The following is a 20,714-nucleotide window of genomic DNA, read 5'->3' on the forward strand; positions in this document are numbered from 1 at the left end:
AAACAAGATCCCTAAATTCAACCGGCACCACAACCTGATACACTGGACCAGCTCTCTCTTCACCACTAAAGGGTAGCCATTTGCGCATTAGAAGATCATTTTGCAAGAAATAACCGCGTGAGTGGCTCACCAATATATTACCCAACCAAGACTCCTTTTGGCTCGGCAATATAAAGGGAAACCAAACGTGGATATGGTTTACCAAAATATAATTTATTAAAATCCATGGTTCTTAATATAGGGGCGGTTTCCCAGACAGAGATTAAAGCTAGTCCTAGATTTAAACAGCCTTTTAATGCAGACTAACAGAAATCTGCTTTCTCAGTTAAGGTATAAAACAGTACTAGACTAAGCCTATTCCTGACTAAACTAAGCTTGTTTCCTGAAGGATGATTAGAGGTAGTCCAGGCATAAATTGAGGTTTAAAAAAAACCTCCCAGCAGGCAGGTTTAACTTCAAATTAATGTTGTTTGCTGAAGAAGACACATGGATTACTTAGTATGTCGATGATCAACGAATACCACCTGCAAGACAAATTCTTGTTGACAGAAGTAACACACTGCAATTTTTCGATGAAATCAGTTTTCGAGATCGTTTTCGAATGCATAAAGTAAATGCTGTGGAGATCATTTCTCTTTTGGAACCCAGTCTTTCGTCTGTGACCCAAAGAGGACAGCCTGTTCCAGTTAGTCTGCAGGTGCTCATAACTTTACGTTTTTTGGCGTGAGGCACCTTTCACAGAAACTGGGGATGTATGTGGGGTCAGTGAACCAACAGTGTGTAAAGTCGTTCACAGAGTATGCAGGGCCATTCGTGTAATGAGGAGACGGTACAACTTCGCAGATGCTGCAGCCCAAGTTAATTACAAGGTACAATTCAATGAATATGGGAACTTTCCAGGAGTCACGGGCTGCATCGACGGAACCCAAATTCCCATAGAACGTCCCTCTATCCCAGATGCTGAGGAATACAGGACTCGCAAGAACTGGTCTTCCATTAATGTCCAAGGTATATGCACTCCCCAGTTACAGTTTTCGAATATTGCTGCACGTTGTAAAGGTGCCGCTCATGATTCCTGGATTTTACTGAATTTTCATTTTATGCTCCTCTAGATACATCAACTTGTGTTCATGAAATTCAGTAGCCAGCTTTTCATGGATTGTGAGTCTTCTGTTCCTGTGTTTCGACCAGAACCACAAAATTACCATTTTACTTCAAAAAAGCAAAAAATAAAACATAAACAACAAAAACGGGTTTTTGGTGTAAGAAATATGGAAAAAAAAAACAGCAATAAGAACAGATTCATTTTCGTTCTTTTTAATATTTAAAAAAATTTCATATTCAAAATAAAACAAATCCTTTATTTTCTGTATTGGAAAAAAACATAAATCTGGTACTTGTGGACATAGGCGAGGTTCTGCTGCAGTTTGTGCGGATGCCTGATTATGAGGCTCCCTTTAGCTTACAGTGTGTCATTTAAAAAAAAATGTCATCAGTATAATGTCTACATGGTCTGAACACGTCTGGATGCTTGGCCTGCATTTCCGGGGTGCGCGTATCGTAGCAGGTATCCGGGGGGCTGGGCGCCTTCGTACTCCCCGGACAGAGAGCTATGCGGAGTCCTGCGAGACCGAGCGGATGTGCCGAAGCAGCCGGTCGCAGTGGCTCGGATTGCGGTGTTTGTCCCGCACAGCCTCCACATTCTGACACAGAAGCGCTGGGTGGACAGTGCTAGCAGACTTCAGTACCTCTGGAAGGACCAAAACACAAAGCGGTGGGTCAGAGTTACCCGAACAGCCATACAGACGCCTTCCGATCCTACAGCCACCAGTTCCGAGACTCCGGAAAACTATCCGAAACTCAGAGAAAAGTTTGAAGTAATCAAGGGTTAGCAATTTGGCAATTGTCAGTCCCGGCCACCAGGTGGCGACGGTACGCTGTAAATCACATCAGTACAAGTGGGTGGAGACAGTACTTATGAAATTCTTTTAAAAAAAACACTATTAAATTTATTATCACTTTTGTCAAATTGTCTTATTGTCTTATGTGTAGTACCATACATTAGAAAAGTCATACAGAGATTTGGGGAAATTATGAGTCATTCACAATGTGGGCACTAGATGGCGCATGGATGCAGCATACAAATTGACAATCTTGCACAGGGAATTGTTTACAGAACAGCTGGGATCTGATTTCAGCTTCAGAGAGCAATAAACCACGAGCCACATAGCTCAAGTGAAAGCTCAGTGTCGACACTCGCCACTGCCAAAAACAGCCAGCACTTTGAAAATGTCATCTTATACGCAAGTAATGCATTTGCACGGCTGCACGAGTGTCAGGCTTTGATTGGCTGTTTACAGATGCCTCTGGAGCCAGCACGCAAGGAGAACAATGCTCACTTCTTCACTTGTGCTCACTTTCCCAACCGCGGCCCGTCAGAGACAGTAGGTAGCTGCCATCTCTAAGGGAGCTGGGGGTGCAGATTGGATGGGGGAGCAGTGACAGTCAGCCATCCCAAAGTCACACGACCATCAAGTCCCTCAGAGGCACATTGGAAATTCAATAACCATTAACCATATAAGAACAGGTTAGGGAATGAGAGGGGGGGGGTGTATCTTCAAACAGCAACCCAGCAGAATGATGAGTTCTCTGTGGAGCTGTGGGCAGTGAGCTATGCACATACTCAGCACCAGCCATCCATCTGTGCTCTGTGATCTTATTACAGACACACACAGACAGACAGACACACACACACACACACAGACAGACAGATACAGACACACACACAGATACACACACACACACACACAGACAGACAGATACAGACACACACACAGACAGATACAGACACACACAGACAGACAGACACACACACACAGATACACACAGACACACACATTCACGTGCAGGGAAGCTTGCCCTGATCCATGAGTTACTCACATCATTGAGGGGGTTAAATGTGCTGTACTATAAACTGGCAGGCATGGGGGGGGGGGGTCTTGCTTATTTCTGGACCTGTTTCAAAAGAAGTTCCCCCTCCTTCTGTCCCTAACGCCCACTGCCCAGGGGAATTCACGGTATGGGAACTGCTCCCAGGCCTACCCGAGCCTGTAACGGTAATGTTTGAAGTGGGGGGGGGGGCAATATGCCAGCTACTGATCTCACCCCATCCCAACCCGACGCCTGAGATGTGGGGGGGGAGGAAGAGCCAGATAAGAATGGGGGATTATCTAGAATGGATGTGCAGGAGAGGGGCTCCATGTGGGTTTAATAAAAGCTAAGGGGAGGCCCCCCCACCTCTCCGCCACTGACCTGAGTGGCATCGCCTGAGCACAGCTTCCAGACACTGGCCACGCCCCCACACCTCCCCAGAGGCCCAGCCTGACCAGCATCGTGTCCATCATCTCCTCGGCCCCCCCAAGGTGATTAATTGGGTGGAAAAGGCGGATCATTTGCCCAGTTTTGTATTACACTGTCAAGGATGCTGGGGTGTTACACAAACACCTTCGGATGTGATCAAAGCCGACTCTCCAGAGTGCTTGCCCATTCCGGAATCGACCGGAAAGTAGAGCCATCAATTCCGTTAACGATCACCACATCACCCCTCCCCTCAGAGCCTCACCCAGGACTGCATCCTGCACGGCGCCATCTGGGTCATCCAAATGGAGCAGGAGCTGCTGGAATAGCAGCTCTAGGTGAGGCTGGAAGGCCTGGGGATCATACTCCCTCCCCAGGCAGGACAGCCAGCGGCCCAGGGCCCCAAGCGCCTCAGCACGCACCTCCTCGCTGCTGTCGTCCAGGCGCTTCAGCAGCTCTATGGACACACAAGGCAGATACTTGGTCAGGAACTGGACTGCTCCGTTATTTTGTGACAAACTCAACCCTGAATGACTGAGAGGTTCCAGGCCCTTTAAATTCATTAAAACCCACATCCTACTTTTGGATGACATAAGCAGGACCTGGGGGGGGGCGGCGTGTGGCTCGGCACGTTAGGCCTCTGTGCCCGTGATTGCCCTACTACTCTTATACCTCTTTGCGTTCCCTGAATGCTCTTATGTTGCACTCCTGCTCCCTGAATGCTCTTATGTTGCACTCCTGCTCCCTGAATGCTCTTATGTTGCACTCCTGCTCCCTGAATGCTCTTATGTTGCACTCCTGCTCCCTGAATGCTCTTATGTTGCACTCCTGCTCCCTGAATGCTCTTATGTTGCACTCCTGCTCCCTGAATGCTCTTATGTTGCACTCCTGCTCCCTGAGTGCTCTTATGTTGCACTCCTGCTCCCTGAGTGCTCTTATGTTGCACTCCTGCTCCCTGAATGCTCTTATGTTGCACTCCTGCTCCCTGAGTGCTCTTATTATTCTTACTGTTAGAAGCTGTTTTGTAGCTCCTGCTCATACCCTACTTACACTGTACCTGGGAGTCCACTGGAAGCTCAGCATAGCTGCACTTACGCCTAGTTGACTCCTTGACAGCATGTATGTTTGCAATGTGCTATTTGCCTCATGTTGCTTTGGACAAAAATGTCTGCTAAATATGTAAATGTAACTGTGCGTCTCAGAGAGTCAGATGGGAGTGGTGAAAAGAAAATTTCCCAGTGAGGATCTGTGAAGTAACACCATCCCAGTCTATTGGACCGGACGCTGCCCCTCGTTGCGTTCTGATGACCCTTTCATGGGTCAGCTTCAAAGGCTCGGTGACAAACACTCCCTGTGTGTGTTGCGTGTGTGCTGATGCTGCTGCCCTTCGCCTGTGTAGAGTACAGCAATGAGCACTAATGGTGCAAAGTGGCTTTCTCCTGGGGACTGGGCACCATCCTCTCTCGGGATTATTCCCTGTAATCCCAGGCCCATGCAGTGGAGTATCCAGTGCTCTCTCGAGACTATTCCCTGTAATCCTAGGCCCATGCAGTGGAGTATCCAGTGCTCTCTCGAGATTATTCCCTGTAATCCCAGGCCCATGCAGTGGAGTATCCAGTGCTCTCTCGAGATTATTCCCTGTAATCCCAGGCCCATGCAGTGGAGTACCCAGTGCTCTCTCGGGATTATTCCCGGCGACCCCCATGACCCTCGTGACCCCAGGCCCACGCACCGGGGTAGATCTTGTTGAGGGTGTCTGGGTGGAGCTGCTTCCCAGCAAGCGTCTGCAGGGCACTGATGGAGCGGCAGGCCATCAGCCGGGAGAGTTGGGAGTCCTCATCCAGTGCGGCCAGGATGTGGGGCATCAGCCTGTCCTGCACACCGACCAGCTGCACGAGAGGGACGATGCGGGGGCCGTTTGAGCAGGGAGGCCAGTGGTGAAGTAACAAGCATGCGGCTGGCTATGTACTGGGAATCAGTCACACCACCACCGGAGCAGGAACGACAACATGGGACGCAGATGGGGCTTGTGACTGGACAGCCTCCACCAGTGCTGCTAATCCCATTAAGTGACATGGGCCCCAACCGGCCCTGAACGTTTGCTCATGTAGCAGATTTGCGAGCGTGGGTGGATGGAACACACTGTTTCTGCAGGGCTGAAGCAGTCAGCCTCATGGGGGCCGAGGAAGGTCACGCCGATGCAGGCAGTGTGTCTGTTTGTGTCAGGGATGCACAGGAGCAGGGGAATATGGATGGCAGTCATAATAAAAACAGTGGTAGCGGTAGCTGCGTTAGGAATCGCTGCCATGTAAGGAAGGGGTCAGTTTCAAAGGCGGCAAGACAAACGGGGGAGGGGGGGGATTGTCAGAGAATGCCCCCCCACCCCCACCCCATCCACCGAGAGACCACAGCCGCATCCTGATCCGTCGCCATGGTCACGCCTCCAAGGGCAGGCACAGAACGGACCTCAGGCAAGAATGAGGCTGTGCCTCGGTCCACAGAGCAAAGACCTGGACAGAGGCTGCTTTGTTCCAGCGGGATGCTGGTATGTGTACTGTGTACCAGCTGAGCTGCCCTGGCCCCGCCCACCTGGCCCCGCCTACCTGGCCACACCCATCTGGCCCCACCCACCTGGCCACGCACACCTGCTGCGAGAGTCACCCACTGCAGCACTGCAGGCAAGAAATCATCAGAAAGGAACGAAGAAAACAGCTCACAGCGGACCTTGGAGCCCTGTGCGTGTGGGTGTGTCTCACCTGGTGCCAGGTCAGCGCCCCTCCCTGGAGCAGGGCCAGCAGGCAGGTGAGGGCGGCACTGCGAATGGCGGCTGGCACTCGGCCCGCATGCCACACTAGGTTGGGCAGCATTAGGTCCAGTAGGAAGGGCTCCAGGTGCTCGGAGAACTGCCTGCGGGTGAGACAGCAGCCGGGCCTGAGTCAGGGCGCACGGCGGCGCCGACCTGGCAGTTAAGGACGCATCGCCTAGCCGCGGACCCAGGAAGCACCCTGCCGGACCCACTGATTCATACCATCGAAGCGCTCGACTATGTCAATGGGGGGAGGCTCTCAGGTTATCCGCTTAGTGTAAAGCGGCATGAAGCTGAGAGGGAGCAAAAACGTGGACCGTCTAGCCAGGAGCTGGGAGGGAGCAAAACGTGGACCGTCTGGCAGGGAGCTTGGAGGGAGCAAAAACGTGGACCGTCTGGCAGGGAGCTTGGAGGGAGCAAAAACGTGGACCGTCTGGCAGGGAGCTTGGAGGGAGCAAAAACGTGGACCTGTGGGTTGCCGAGGGCCGGGTAGGGAAACGCTGGTGTAAAGGGATCACAAGGCACCTCTCATTACTCATTATCCTGCCTGGTGGAACCTTCCAGAACGGGATGTTACAGAGACTGATTTAATGGGGAGTGTTTGAAACGTAATAAACGAATCAGTGGGCTGTTTCATGATAACATTACATGCGCGGCACAAGACGAGTGGCAAAGAGCAGGTTTCCCACAGTAGGGAATCATCTGGATCTGCGTAACCCTACAGGTGCAGAGGCTGGGCACGGTGGGCGGGGCATCTGGAAGCGTTTTATCCCCTGTGTCGCGCACACTGTTCCGTACACACAGGCTTTTTCTGCTTCATTAATCACTGTGTTTCCCTGCGGCCTTTAATGTAATTCTTTACAGAACATTACACGTCTCAACAAGAAGCCGATGCAATGTGTCTCCTTCTAGAACATTAATATTGAGCCACCACCAGAGGGCGACAGGTAACCATGCTTTCAGCAGACCAATCCTCTCTCTGCCCTGCCCAGGTCTGTCTCACAGGAGTGCCCCAGCCTTCAAACTGGCTGAGCCCACCTGGACACTCACAGTGGACACAGACATTTACACACTGAGTACATCAGGTGGCGCTATGGGGTAGGAGCTAGACCTCATGGCCAGAAATTCAGCTTGCTGTGGTACTTGAGAGCCATGTACTTAACCTACTGTATCTGAGTGAGTAGTCTGTACAATAGTCTCTTAGGGCCTAAAGTACTCGCCTGTATCTGACTGAGTAGTCTGTACAATCACCTCATAGGGCCTAAAGTACTCGCCTGTATCTGACTGAGTAGTCTGTACAATCACCTCATAGGGCCTAAAGTGCTCAACTGTATCTGAGTGAGTAGTCTGTACAATCACCTCTTAGGGCCTAAAGTGCTCAACTGTATCTGAGTGAGTAGTCTGTACAATAGCCTCTTAGGGCCTAAAGTACTCGCCTGTATCTGAGTGAGTAGTCTGTACAATAGCCTACTCAAGTACACCTAAAACATACAGCATGTACACTGTCTTGCCCCTTCGCAGTAAAATACCGCAGCACCGTTTGGTGTTTTTGTGTGTGTGCGTGTGCTGGGGGGGGGGGGGATTGGGGGGGGGGGGTGGTGGTGGTATTTCTCCGCCTTGCATTATGCATTGCCCCCTCTTACCTTTCATGTTTCCTTAAACAGCGCTGAGTCGATCCACATCAAACAGAGCGACAGGGCTACTTAAAGAGGCACACTTTCTGAACCGTTCTTCTTCCCGCCCTTGTGCATAATTCACCTCCTGACAGAGGGATCATTATTTAGCTCTGGCCCAGGAACAAAGGCCTCGCAGACACCATTACTATCCCCTTCACCCCGCTATGTAGGCTGGCTTTACGAGCTGTGCCACGTACTTTGATGTGGGCTTTGCGGCACCTTGCACCGCCTTTCTCTCAGATGGCCACAAGGGGGCGATCTTTATCTCGACCCCCAACGTCGCTGATGCACGGCAGTAAGTTGGGTCTGATACTGTTCGAATGAGATGGTGTTCAGGGAAGCTGTACTCCATCATCGTAGCTAATTTCTGCAGCCTTTGCGCCGAGGTAAGTGAAACCACGCTTCCATCTCTGAGCTAACCACAGGAGCCGTACAGGCCAGGGCTTGGCGCCCCCACCCCCCGCCAGCTGGAGGCTCTGCTCTGACCTCGCCACAAGGCCACGCTGTCTTTGTGGCGGGGTGAGATCACGCCATCAGTAGGGGGCAAATCCCTCTAACATCTGCCAGCGGCTACAGCTGGGGGCCGGAGCGGCCTGGGGCATCTGGCTGGGACTGGGAGCAACATCAGAGCTGTAGGGAGAGCAGGGATGCTCCACAGGAGTAGACTGCTACAGCTTGCGAAATATAAAGCAAGAGCAGGTGACAAAGTAGCCATTTTAAACTAAGGGTGTGGGTTCACGACCCAAGAACATGGGTCCCCATCTCTAGTACGCCGTCTGATTTTGAACCCCCGTGTGTAAATAGGTCGGTTCTGTCCGTGTCTCACTGGGTGAAAATGCCCCCCCCTTAATCTTGGTGCCTGAACTTTCAGCACTTGCCTTGCAGAAAGTTGGGCCCATATCCACGGTGTGTGCAGTAATGGGGAAAACTACTGTGTCGTCATCCTGGGAATCCCCCGTTTATTTTGGGATTGGGGGGGGGGGCTGGAAAAACAGCCGTGTTGGAAAGCAGACCCAAGACGTGCTGTAGCTTTCAGAAAGGAAAATAAGCGCAAGGATTTGGGACGACACCCCGCCCTTCCATAACACCTCGGCCTTCCCTATCGAGCCAGTGGAAAGCCATAGTGGGACAATGGAGTCCAGTCTCGCTGCATCTGTGTGTGTGTGTGTGTGTGTGTGTGTCTCTCTCTCTCTGTGAGTGTTGCTCATACCCCTGAGAGTCCAGCGTGTTCCTTGCATCCAGCAGCAGTTTGGACAGCAGGATGAAGATTTGCAGCCTCATCTCAGGGTCTCTGCTGGGCTGCAGACTGTCATGCAGAACAGGCAAGAGCTGGGGGAGGAACTGACCAACCACCGGGCCTGAGACAGACGGACAGAGACACAGATAGAGACAGACAGACAGATGCACACGTACACGCACACACACACACACAGAGGCACACACACCATTAACGTTTGAAGAGATCCCAGCATGAACAGAACAATAGAACATAAAACAATAACCAATCTCTAAGATTAAAAAGCTTTAAAGCTCCATTTAAATGTCCAAATTAAACAAATGTCCAAAAACCAGGGCAGCTTAACTCCACCTGAACCAGCCACCCCCACCCCAGCTGTCGAGAAGGACTGACGACCGAGACGGAGGAAATCCTGGAGGGGGAGGGGGAGGGGGAGGGGGGGGGGCGCAGATGGGCAGAGGACGCGGCGGCATGTGGGCATCACGCCATGGGAACACGCCGATCAAAGCATGACCAACAAGAGGCGGCGGTCTGACGCTTCCTGGCCTTGGACCTGATGTGGACGATGGTGCCCATCTGCCTCACGTGGGACACGAAGGTATCCAAAAATGGGGGGGTGGGGGCATATGAGGTGTAAACACACCGAAGTGAACAAAAAGTCCCACAGACAGGGGGCACTGGTGAGAGGGCACGCACATAGGGGTGGCACCCAAGCGGAACCCTCTGACCTCTGACCCCTTGGGTCAGGCTTGTGGGCTCTAGGAGCGATTAGTCATGACTGTGAGGGTCCCACTCCGTCAAGGGGAGGCGGAAAGGTCGTTTTTGATTGGCGGGCACCACGATAAGTGGGGATTTTCATTTTTCCTGATAGAGTCTTTTAGAGCCCCCACCCCTCGAAATCCCCCCCCCCCCCATCTTCACAGCCCTCAGGTCACAGCATGATGGGAGGTCAGCTGAAGGGGACTGATGGGGTCATAGAGCCAACTGAGATCAGCAGGGTCAACCCTAACACGACCCCCCGGCCCCCGCTCACCTGACTGCATGGTGATGACCTCCAGCTGCAGTCTCTGAGGGGAATGGCGTGTCCAGGAGGGCTGGCTGCGGGACAGACCGTCCAGGAGGGCGGCCATGTGCCGCCGATACAGCTCCACGGGGTTCGACAGGGCCTGCGCTTGGCACAGGCTGCGTATGCTGTGCTGGGCCTGGGAGGGCGGCGCCGGGTGGTGGGGAGGGGCAAGGCAGAGCGAGATGGGGGGAGCATACAGAACCTCAGCATTGTTCACAGTGTTGTGCCCCCCCCCAGGCCAGGCAGCTGTTTGATCCCACTACTGTACCTGTGCTGTACTGTCTTACTGCTCTGTAGTTACCTAAATTCAGAGATGGGGGGGGATGAATATGCATTTAGGCTAAATTCAGCAGGGAACGTGCCCCCTTAAAAGCAGCCCAGTGAGTCACCGTGCACTGGGGCCACTGGAATCCGCAGCTCTTCCCTGGAAATGGGGCAGGAATCCCCAGAGATGGTGTCTGTGTCAGGGGAGGCCAGTGTGCCCCCCCCCCCCCCTTCATGGACACAGACACAGCTATTAAAATGAAGGTCTGTGTTTAGGGAGATTTTCAGCCGAGAGCTTTAGGCTGTATGCTGACCACACAGTGGACATCCTCATTACGACCACTGGGGGGCGCAGAGCTGGGGACACACGGCCCTTATACACCTGCCGTTCCTCACTGCCTGTCACCCTCTAATCGGGGTGAAATTCCCACCTGCCGCTGACTAAGTGGGTAATTGTGCAGCTTGGTGCGCTCTGTGAACTGTAAGGGCCGCTACATTCTTCACCACCGTGCCAGCGGCCGTAACAAGAGAGGAGAGTGCGAACGGCGAGGGGGGACAAAAAGACGTCAGGGAGAGGCTGGCTGTAAGAGGGGACTGTGGCACAGCTGACTGGGGGGGTGGGGGTGGGGCTATATCCATGTGACACTCTGGAGGCAGGGTAAGGGGCGGGGCAAAGGGAGCTTACCTCACCGCACAGCTCCGGATTGGCCGTCAGACTCTGCACAGAAACCAGCACCTGCAGCAGCTGCAGGCTGATGATGCCGCAGTCCCCGGCGCACGTGCTCAGTAGGGCTGTGACGCAGGCAAGCAGCTGACGCAAGTACGCAGGCTGGGAGGGAGGGAGGGGAGGGAGGGGGGAGATCCCGTCACACGCCCAACGGCCTCAACATACCTCATTTTCCTTCCCCCCTGGGGAATTTTCTCATTTAGCTTAGGGCTTCACCTACAACAATTATTTATGTTACATAAACAGGACAAAATGTGTGTTTCACACAGCAATGAAAGGCGCTACGGTGCCAGGTTTACAGGTGGGGGCAACCGTTTCCAGACCGTCACGGGGCGCAGGGCCCCTTTCCTGTTTGCCGTACCCCAGGCAGCGGGCGGGCGGGGGCAGCCATGGCCTCTAGGTGCTAGTGGGTTTGGGCGGAGGGTGCAGTGGTGTGGGGGGGCAGTTTTTATAGCCTTCCCCTTCTGTAGGAAAAACCTGACACATAAAAAGTGCTGTTAAAAGTATTAAAGTGTCCCCCGCAGGACCCTGGGCGTCCGGGCGCCGCCTGTTTGGGAGGAATATGTGACGGGACAGCGGCGTTGGGGTGGGGGGTCTCAGGCAGCCTGTAAGGCCACATTTTAATGGTGCATAAGTGTGTGAAAGTGAGCATGACACCACACAGGTCTGCGGCCCCAAGACACACACACACAGACGGCGTTGAGGACCTGGAAGATGTGGAGCCCAGTGGGATGATGGGAAACGGAGGCCCCCCCATGCCCATGCCTCCAGGCCCCCCCTACCCCTCTCAGAACCAGGTGAGCAGCCTGTGCCAGGAGCCATCTGGCTCCTTGTTGCTCTCGTACAGAAGATGAAAGAAGGCAGATCCCCCCCCGCCCCCCCCTCCTTGTTCTCGGCTGTCAGTTGCGTGCGCTCAGCGGCCGACCGGCTTTAATCCCGCAGATGTGCGATCGCCGTCACCACGGCAACAAGCAACACAGCAGCACGGAGCGCGCCATCACAGAGAGGACGCAGCGGAGGACGTGACGCTAACAGATTCCCTTTGATATCAGCCGTCATGCTGACATCAGTTCAGCACCGAAACCCACCCCCCCGTCCCGTCAGGCCCACACTGTCACCAGCCTCCCCCCACGCCAGGCCCGGTGAGGTGAGCTCCTACCTTTGAAGATTATTTATTTCATTCCTGTTTTTATAAACTCAAATAAACCTTCTACTACAAAGAGTGTCCACAGCCCTCATGTACGAGATGACTGGCCCACAAATGTTGATTTGATGAGCATTGACTCTGAATCCTGTTTCTCCACTGTTATGTTTGTTACCGGGATAGTGCCATGCCTGCATCTGGTGGGGGGGTGGGGGGGAGCGGGGGGGTGTATGGAGTCACACCTGCCCACCACCAGGAGGCGCCCTCCTGCGAGTCAAGTAGGACAGAAGGCAGGTGCTTCTCTGCAGTGGCGGCTCCAACATGTTGGAAGAAACCCTACCCAGGTGGGACAGCGGCCAGACCTTGACCCCCCCCCAACAAACCCACCCACGGTGTTCAGAGGTCTGGACCCATCTGTGTGTGAGCGTGTGACCTGTCCGGCCCTGGATGTGTGAATTTCTGTCCCCCACGGCCAGTGTCTTTCATCGGAGACCCCCGGACTGCTTTGAAAGCGGGAGCCTTCAAGAGGAGCACCAGGAAGGCAACATGGCGCAGCGGGAGGAGGTGTGGGGGGGAGACTGAAAAAACAAACAGCTCCAGGAACCGCCCCTCCGTAATGGACGGGGGCCAGGGGTCAGACTAGACATGCAGGGGTCAGGAGAAATTAGCTGTTTTTATTATTATTATCCCAGAGAGGAAATTCTTTCAGGCCCCAGTGGGGGGTCAGGAGGAGTGATGACTCATCCCTGCCTGTTCAGAAAATAGCATTTAGCCATCAAAGGGAAGCGATTTCAGGACGGGGCCGGGGAGGAAGCCACAGCCTGCTTTTGCGGGGGCACTGAAAGACATGGGGGATGTTATTCACTGAGCTGCAAAAGCCACAGAATAATGATTTAGATGAGGGGGGTCATGGTAGGACGTGAAGGCCTAGTGTCGGCCTGCAAGAGTAGAGCTGGGAAATCCTCATACAGGCCCCTGCTGAAAGGAGGGTAGCAGGAGGGCCTGCCAAGGACGCCCGAGGCTCGCGATGAGTACAGACTACTGCCACTGACGCCCGAGGCTCGCGATGAGTACAGACTACTGCCACTGACGCCCGAGGCTCACGATGAGTACAGACTACTGCCACTGACGCCCGAGGCTCACGATGAGTACAGACTGCTGCCACTGACGCCCGAGGCTCACGATGAGTACAGACTGCTGCCACTGACGCCCGAGGCTCATGATGAGTACAGACTACTGCCACTGACGCCCGAGGCTCACGATGAGTACAGACTACTGCCACTGACGCCCGAGGCTCACGATGAGTACAGACTGCTGCCACTGACGCCCGAGGCTCACGATGAGTACAGACTGCTGCCACTGACGCCCGAGGCTCATGATGAGTACAGACTACTGCCACTGACGCCCGAGGCTCACGATGAGTACAGACTGCTGCCACTGACGCCCGAGGCTCACGATGAGTACAGACTGCTGCCACTGACGCCCGAGGCTCACGATGAGTACAGACTGCAGTCACTGTCACCTGAGCTCCGTGATGAGTACAGACTTCCGTCATCTATGGAGAACCTGGTTGGGACCTGGTTCAGGTAGAACATACTGGACTGGGCTATGGGGGCAGCCACAATACAGGAAGAGAGGCCAGCCAGCCTGCGACAGGGACCTCACCTGCTGAGACTCCTGACAGACATCAGGGTGTGCGAGGACGGCCCCGAGATGGGGGAGGTGTGGCTGCAGGGCCTCTCCGGAGCAGCCCCTCAGAGCAGCCGCCAGCACCATGAGGGGGCCCGAGCACAGGGAGGAGGAGTGCGGGCTCTCCACACGGCCCAGCAGTAACTTGAGGAACACCTCTGGATCCACAAAGGTCCCGATCAGTTGTGCCGATTCCAGACACTGACAGGCAGGAAAAATTAAAACATGGACATCAATTATGACTATGGACCAAGGGCCAAAAATAAGAAGTATGTCCAGGTGCATCCACAGGCCTTGGGTGTATCCTTATCGGGGGGGGGGGGGGTTGGGACAAGTGATTTTAATACCCACTGCATTTTTTAGTCCCCATGGAGGCAGGTGTGTCCTGATTGAAGTGTTAAAAATATCTATTTAACCATCAAGGATGAGACATTCCTCAGCAAATTTAGCCCCACGTGCCTTAACCTCTGGGGTGGTTTCCGGGAACCGCCCCTCCCCGAGCCAGCGGCGAAGGACTCACACTCCGGACCACTGCCTCCTCTGCGTCCGTGCAGGCATGGTACAGTGTGGACAACAGCAGATGCAAGTGCTGCGTGCTGTGGTCCTCGGCGTGCAGCAGCAGCACGGCAAGCAGCTGCGCAGTCTTCAGCCGCGTGGCCCCCAGCCAGTCCGCCACGTCCCGGCTCACTGCCGGCAGCAGCTTGGACAGATTCCTGACCACCAGCTCCCGGCAGCCCAGGCCGGGCCTCTCCGCTGCGGGGAAGAGAGGAATCCCCATGAGGCTGAAAGCTAACAGCACTTAGCACAAAGCTCTTTTTTAAGCAGTAGTTCGGCTTCTCAATTTCAATGCATTTTAAAAGGAGCGATGTGTGACTTCCTGGGTTAGGACACTGCATGCACTATCACCGTTTCAAATCCCGTGTTTCCACCGCTGAGCAAGGCCCGTGGCCCCCAGCTGCTCTAGGGACAGGCCGACCCAGCTCTCTCAAATGCACATGAAATAAGTGCTGCTCAAACTGAACATGCATGGCTGGTGTTTGCCAAGCTGGAAGCTGGGTAGCGACTGGCTGGCTTCGTCAGGTTGAGCCCCGATTCCGGAATGTGCCTGGTTCCAACATCCAGATTTCCATTTTCTCCAGGTGACCCAGCACATGCGTCGCCCCCCCCGAACCTCTTTATCTCTGTCGCTGATCCAAGACCGGGTCGCTTTCAAAATGCAGCACTAAATGCGGTTGAGGAGTGGGGCGGCTATAAATCAAAGCGACTATGCAAGACAAAACAAACCCTGACCTTTCCTTTGGGGCGGGGGTGACACAGATTTATTGCCAATGAGCTCAGGACCAAAGTGGCCTGGGGCAGGTAGTAGGGGCTGTGATCCTCTGTTCCTCAGGACAGAACCTGCCCCGAGACTCAGTGACACTCCGGGGGCCACGGTGGGTGGGACTATGACCTGCTGTCAGTCAAAGGCGGGTGTGGATGGATGGAAACCTGCCCACTATTCGTCTGAAAGCTTCAGTAGTTCCTTAACCATAATGAATGACACAAAAGTGCTGTACCTAACTCGTCCTGCTGAGCACCGGACCACGGGGATTCCCGCCTAAACCGTGAATGGTCACGATACGTACTCACAATGAAGCAAATGGCGGTTTGTGCCCCCGCAAGCCACTGCCCACCCTCTGGGTGCCATCGGTCACTCGGGCAGCGCTCGAAATGGCTGCCCCGTGCCGCAGGGTACAGAGGAGAGCCTGAATCCTCTCCGGCATTCTCTCAATCTGCCCTGCTGGCTGTAATTAGGCTGCTAGGCTAAAGTGCTGGCAATAAAGGGCCATTTGTCAAGCGGGGTGTCACAGTACAGGCCCGAGGGAGAGAGGAAAGAGAGAGAGAGGGAGGGAGAGAGAAGGAGGGAGGGAGAGAGGAAGGGGGGCGGAGATAGAGAGGGAGAGAGACAGAGGAAGAGGAAGTGGCCACCTTTGATTTCTTTTTTTCAGGGTCAGACCCGAAGTTCAAATAAAGAGGCGGGAGAACAAAGTGGTCGCTTTAAGGACAGGCTGCCGCAGCCTCCAGGGCCGGGGGCCGGATCAGGTGACACGGGGAGGGGGGCTGTGACTCACGAGGTCCCGGGAGGGGCCCCGGCGTGGTGTCAGCGCATTATTAACAGGAGTATTACTAATCATTCCAGCACTGGAGAACATTCCAGTAAAGCAGAAGGTTCATGAGTAAATATCCCCTCAAATGATGAGATACCAGAATGGGCTGCATTTATTTATGTAGTGAGAAAAATACATTTAAAACTCCCTCCTCCCAGCAAGGTTACCGAGGTGACTAATTCAGGTTCAGAGAGTACAAATCCAGATCAAGATTTTGTTTCAAACAATCAGCTGAGCATAAAGAGTCACAGCCATTACTCAGCTGGTTGGTTGAAACAAAATCTTGGTCTGGATTTTTATTCTCTGGACCTGAATTACCCACCTTTGGGTGGTTCTATTCTGATCTGAAAACAGCCCCTTCTCCCCCACAGAAGAGGGGGCCCAGGCACACAGACGTTAATCAGGACGTGAGATCACAGCCCAGCAGGCAGTGGGGGATCGCAGCCCTCCCGCTGAGGCACCCTCTGGTGATACTCTTTAGGAGGAGCCGCTGCAGCCATTGGCCCCCATCGGGGAGCCTACCTCCAGCGGGGTAGCGTGCAGGGTGCTGGTTCAGGAAGTCCAGCTTGTCCTTCAGGTCCTCCTCATTCTCCTTCTCCCACTGGGCGCCGGTCTGCCTCCACAGGTCAGCAGCCAGGAGCCTGAGAACGCAGAGGGTGGATGTTCAGAGGCCTCGCTCAGCTCCATCTCCTCCAGCGGCAGAGGAGATGTTTTGTGTGAGCGGCCAACCGCTCGCCCACTGCCCATGGGTACCTGATCTCTGGGATCTCGTCGCTGAAGCTGCTCAGGAGGAGGGGAATCAGCTTGTGGAAGTAGGAGTACCTGTCACGCAAGTTCAGGAGCCAGTGTCCCACCACCAGTGTCACGCTTTTTCTCACCTGGGGGGGGTCAGAGGATGGTGGTGACTGAAAAGCAGTGGAAAACTTCTCGCCCACCCCAGCCTGTGGGGTTTAACCAGGGCTGGTCGACCCATTAGGCGACACAGGCCTATGGTACCATCTTCTCAGGGGACCTGAGTTAGCAAGCCAAGTTCACTTGGTCTTGGATGGTGTGCACTAAGGGGCGCTAGCGGTGAAGGAGCCGCATGGGCTTTGGCAAACCGTCCGTACTTCTCTATAGAGCTTCACACTCTGCCCCCAGACCCCGCCCACAGCCTCCACCCCAGAGGCCATACCTGGGGGGAGTCATCGAACAGCCTCTGGGCCAGGTGCGAGAGAACGTCGTCCACAGTCTTGCCGTTCCCGTACTGAACGACAGCGCCCGCGGTCTCGATGGCCGCCACCCGCACACGGGAGTGCTGGTGAGAGATGGTCTGCATCAGGGGCTTCACCAGACCCTCCGACTGCATGTGGAAGTGTTCTGTGTTAAACGAGAGGTGGCATCTGGGTCAAACGTGGTTCCCGTGAGGTGAGATAGAAGGCGTTCAAGGTAGGCACAGTCCCGACGTATCGCCATGAGTCACCATGAGTAATCGCCTTATTTTTGTATTGTTATCTCTGTCTGATATTTCATCCAGCACCATTTATATACACATTTAGGATTTAGGGGCTTTTGAGCTTAATGTTTGATTATATTCTGATTATATTCCAACCATCACAGATAAATCTAGTAATCATTTAAGCACTTATTCTGGTCAGGGTCGTGGGGGGTGGAGTTTATCCCAGGCAGCGTAAGGCACAAGGCTGGGCTTTCTTTGCCATAGGGAGAACATGCAAACCCCACCCACACAGAGCAAACTCCACCCACACAGAGGGATTCAAATCCACAAGCTTGGAGGTGTGAGACAACAGTGCTACCCACTGGGGGGGGGGGGGTCCAGAGCCTATCCCAGAGGCTATGGGCACAAGGCAAGGAAAACACAAGATGGGGCACCAACCCATCGCAGGGCAAACACACACCATTTACTCACACATGCACATCTATGGGTAATTTGGTAACTCCAATCAACCTCGTGTTTTTGGATTGTGGGGGGGAGCGGAGGACACGTAGGTAACCCCACAACAACCCCGGGAAGAACATGCAATCTCTACACACATGGAGCCAAGGCAGGGACTCGAATCCTCGTCCCAGAGGTGTGAGGCAACAGAGCTAATAGATATAATACATAATTTTGAATAGTTTATTTACATTTAGTTATTTCTAGATTCGGCAGGGCTGTAAATAAGCTGATCTAGAAACTTAATCATTACCAGCCACGAACTTGTATTTAACTGCAAGGACCAGCGCCACTGTGAAACCATGGCAACACACACTGGCGCGAGCCACCACGCCGATAGCGGAAGTGTGAGTTATGTGGGTTCTTCATAGACTAAATGAAATGTATACAATCTAGTGATCTAAAGCTGTTCATTACTATCTAATGTTTGCATGATGCGGTACTAGTGTCAGTAACCGCATATTTTAAAGGCTAATGTTCGCAAAAGCCGAAGGCTTCCTTCAGTTTAAGGCTTACCCGGTATACTTTTGGCGAAATTCACAGTACATTTACAGCTCTCCTTCTTTACGTCTGGAAAAGGGTCGAGGATTGTTCGCTGTAGTATTTTTATCATGTCGTCGAGGTAAGGCGCGAGGCAGCTCCCACACACTTCCACCACCAGGGTAAGCATCTCCAGCATGGCCAGCCTAAGCTCTTCCGCCGGCTCTAAGATTTCATTCCCACCCAGTCGCTGGGAAAGAGCGGGTATAAGATAAGGCAAAGATTCCTCTGGCTGCGGGACATTTCGAATGAAGTCAGCGATCATCTGTACAGCAGCCTCCCGGCATCTCTCCATTGGGTCTGACAGGCATTTCAGGAGTGACTTCAGAAGACACGCGAACACCTCCTGTAGCGCGACACTCGAGAGCCTTTTATCAAACGTCTCCTTTCGAATCGACTCCAGGGCTCTTTTTCTCGTGCTTTTGCTGTCTTCATTAAGACAGTTCAGATGTCGGGCCAGGGCTCGCAACACATCAGCTGCAGCACGTTCCTCTCCTACCTCCATAGCTGCCATTATGTCGTCATGGTGACCACTTACACTACGACAAACACAAACCATTTTCCGGCACGCCGTTATTCAAAATCACCCCAACTTTATTTACATTGGAAGTCGTTGTGTGATATGGTTAGGTATCTGGTTCGCGTTTGATGCACATGATGTGTGGTTTTAAAATGCGTTTTTTCCCCCATTTTTACTCATGCTTTTTCATTTCGATGTTAATTTAGCATGAATAATGCCGTTTATTGCCCAAATTGACCTGCAGGTCATTATCTAGCCTCATGTTGTGAGTTAGGCTTCATAAGGCTTCAGTGCAAACAGTTTCAGCCCGTAATTCGCCTTAAAGATTACATAAACAAGACAGGAATAGACTGTATTGTAAGTCAAGTCGACGGATGCAGTAGATATTTGCTGGATGCAGGGATTTAGAAATAAGGTCAAATTAAGCCTTAGTATCTGTGAGACTTCATCATATTACAATTACCACTGGAAACCAAAAACAGACCAACATATCTTCTTCCTTTAAAAATCCTTTAATAATCTATCAGTGCTATATTAAAGTATATCTTTGAGTATTCTTAGTACATTTTGTATATTTATCTTTGAAGTAAACATGATTTAATCTTCCACCTGAATAATGAAGCAGCACGACGGTTTCATATAGATTATTTTACTTGTACAAACATTGGAAATTAATCTCAGTCACATAAAGTCTTGCGAATTGCATGGTTACGTGGCATCCATATCCTCCCTCATCCTTTACATGCACAGTATCTACGGCTTTGCTTGGCTACAGGCCGACTTGCACGCTGCCCCTAGAGTTTACACAAATACTCAGTCTGACGCAAAACAGTAACTACCCTAGGTCTGGCAGCACGTGGCGCGGGGCTGGAAAAAGCACATTAGAATATAAACAAGAAGGGAAAGAGAGTCAAGAACCCGGACGGCAGCCTTTCACAGTAAATACCCAAGACGGGGTTCAATCAGCCCTCGCCTGGCGCGAGAAAGTAGCGGTGCGGCGGACTGACGTCATAGGTACGGAGTCAGCGCGAGCTGAACGGAGCCAGCAGCTATACTGAGGATCCCCCGCACGGAGGACACCCCGCGTCGCCGGAAAGCATCCCACGGCATAACGGTAAAAAGATACAGGGAGCTTCGCTAGGGGCTTGGGCACGCAGAAAGCGAGCGGCTGCCGGTGATGCGCACCTCCTGGATGCTGGCGCAGCCCCCAGCATCCGCGGTCTGTGCGTCTCTCTCCTCCTCCTCTTCCTCCTTCAGCGCCTGATCACCCCGAGCTGTGCACAGTAACGAGGCGCGCCGACATCTGGGCTATTACCGGCGAAAGGGAGACATTCCCTGGGTAATGTGGAAATGTTAAGGAGGGCGCAACCTGCTAACAGGCACCACTTAGTTCTCACTGTCTCATCCGAAAGCTGAACTGTATATACAATGTAGATATGACTGCATGAATCCGTGTACATCATAGCGGCAAAATTTGTTTCGACTTAAATGGCGGAAGTAGCTAAGACTATGGTGTATGTGCATTTTTATTAGCGCTTATTAACTGATTGGTTTACCGGCAGTTTTAGGAATCAGTGATGTTTTCATTACCCACTGATCCATATC

General features: G+C 52.9%; 1 protein-coding gene across 2 annotated transcripts; it reads right to left on the bottom strand.

Moving 5' to 3' along the window:
* Positions 1-1,301: 1,301 nt before the first annotated feature.
* LOC111843221 (dynein axonemal assembly factor 5) lies at positions 1,302-20,315 on the bottom strand. Of its 2 annotated transcripts, XM_023810613.2 has the most exons (14): positions 20,236-20,315; positions 18,566-18,779; positions 17,288-17,472; positions 16,867-16,991; positions 16,636-16,754; positions 14,487-14,719; positions 13,943-14,167; positions 11,092-11,235; positions 10,110-10,278; positions 9,050-9,197; positions 6,114-6,264; positions 5,090-5,246; positions 3,623-3,814; positions 1,302-1,750 (listed from the first exon to the last, which is right to left on the bottom strand). In XM_023810613.2, the coding sequence occupies exons 2-14, from the start codon at positions 18,726-18,728 to the stop codon at positions 1,611-1,613; spliced, it is 2,151 nt and encodes a 716-aa protein (XP_023666381.2). In that variant the 5' UTR covers positions 18,729-18,779; positions 20,236-20,315; the 3' UTR covers positions 1,302-1,610. The 2 variants fall into 2 exon arrangements, with proteins under 2 accessions (XP_023666381.2, XP_023666379.2); XM_023810611.2 differs by lacking the exon at positions 20,236-20,315 and having other exon boundaries at positions 18,566-19,243.
* Positions 20,316-20,714: the final 399 nt, after the last annotated feature.

The sequence above is a fragment of the Paramormyrops kingsleyae genome, chromosome 22 (assembly GCF_048594095.1).
Source record: "Paramormyrops kingsleyae isolate MSU_618 chromosome 22, PKINGS_0.4, whole genome shotgun sequence".
Lineage (NCBI taxonomy): Eukaryota > Metazoa > Chordata > Actinopteri > Osteoglossiformes > Mormyridae > Paramormyrops > Paramormyrops kingsleyae.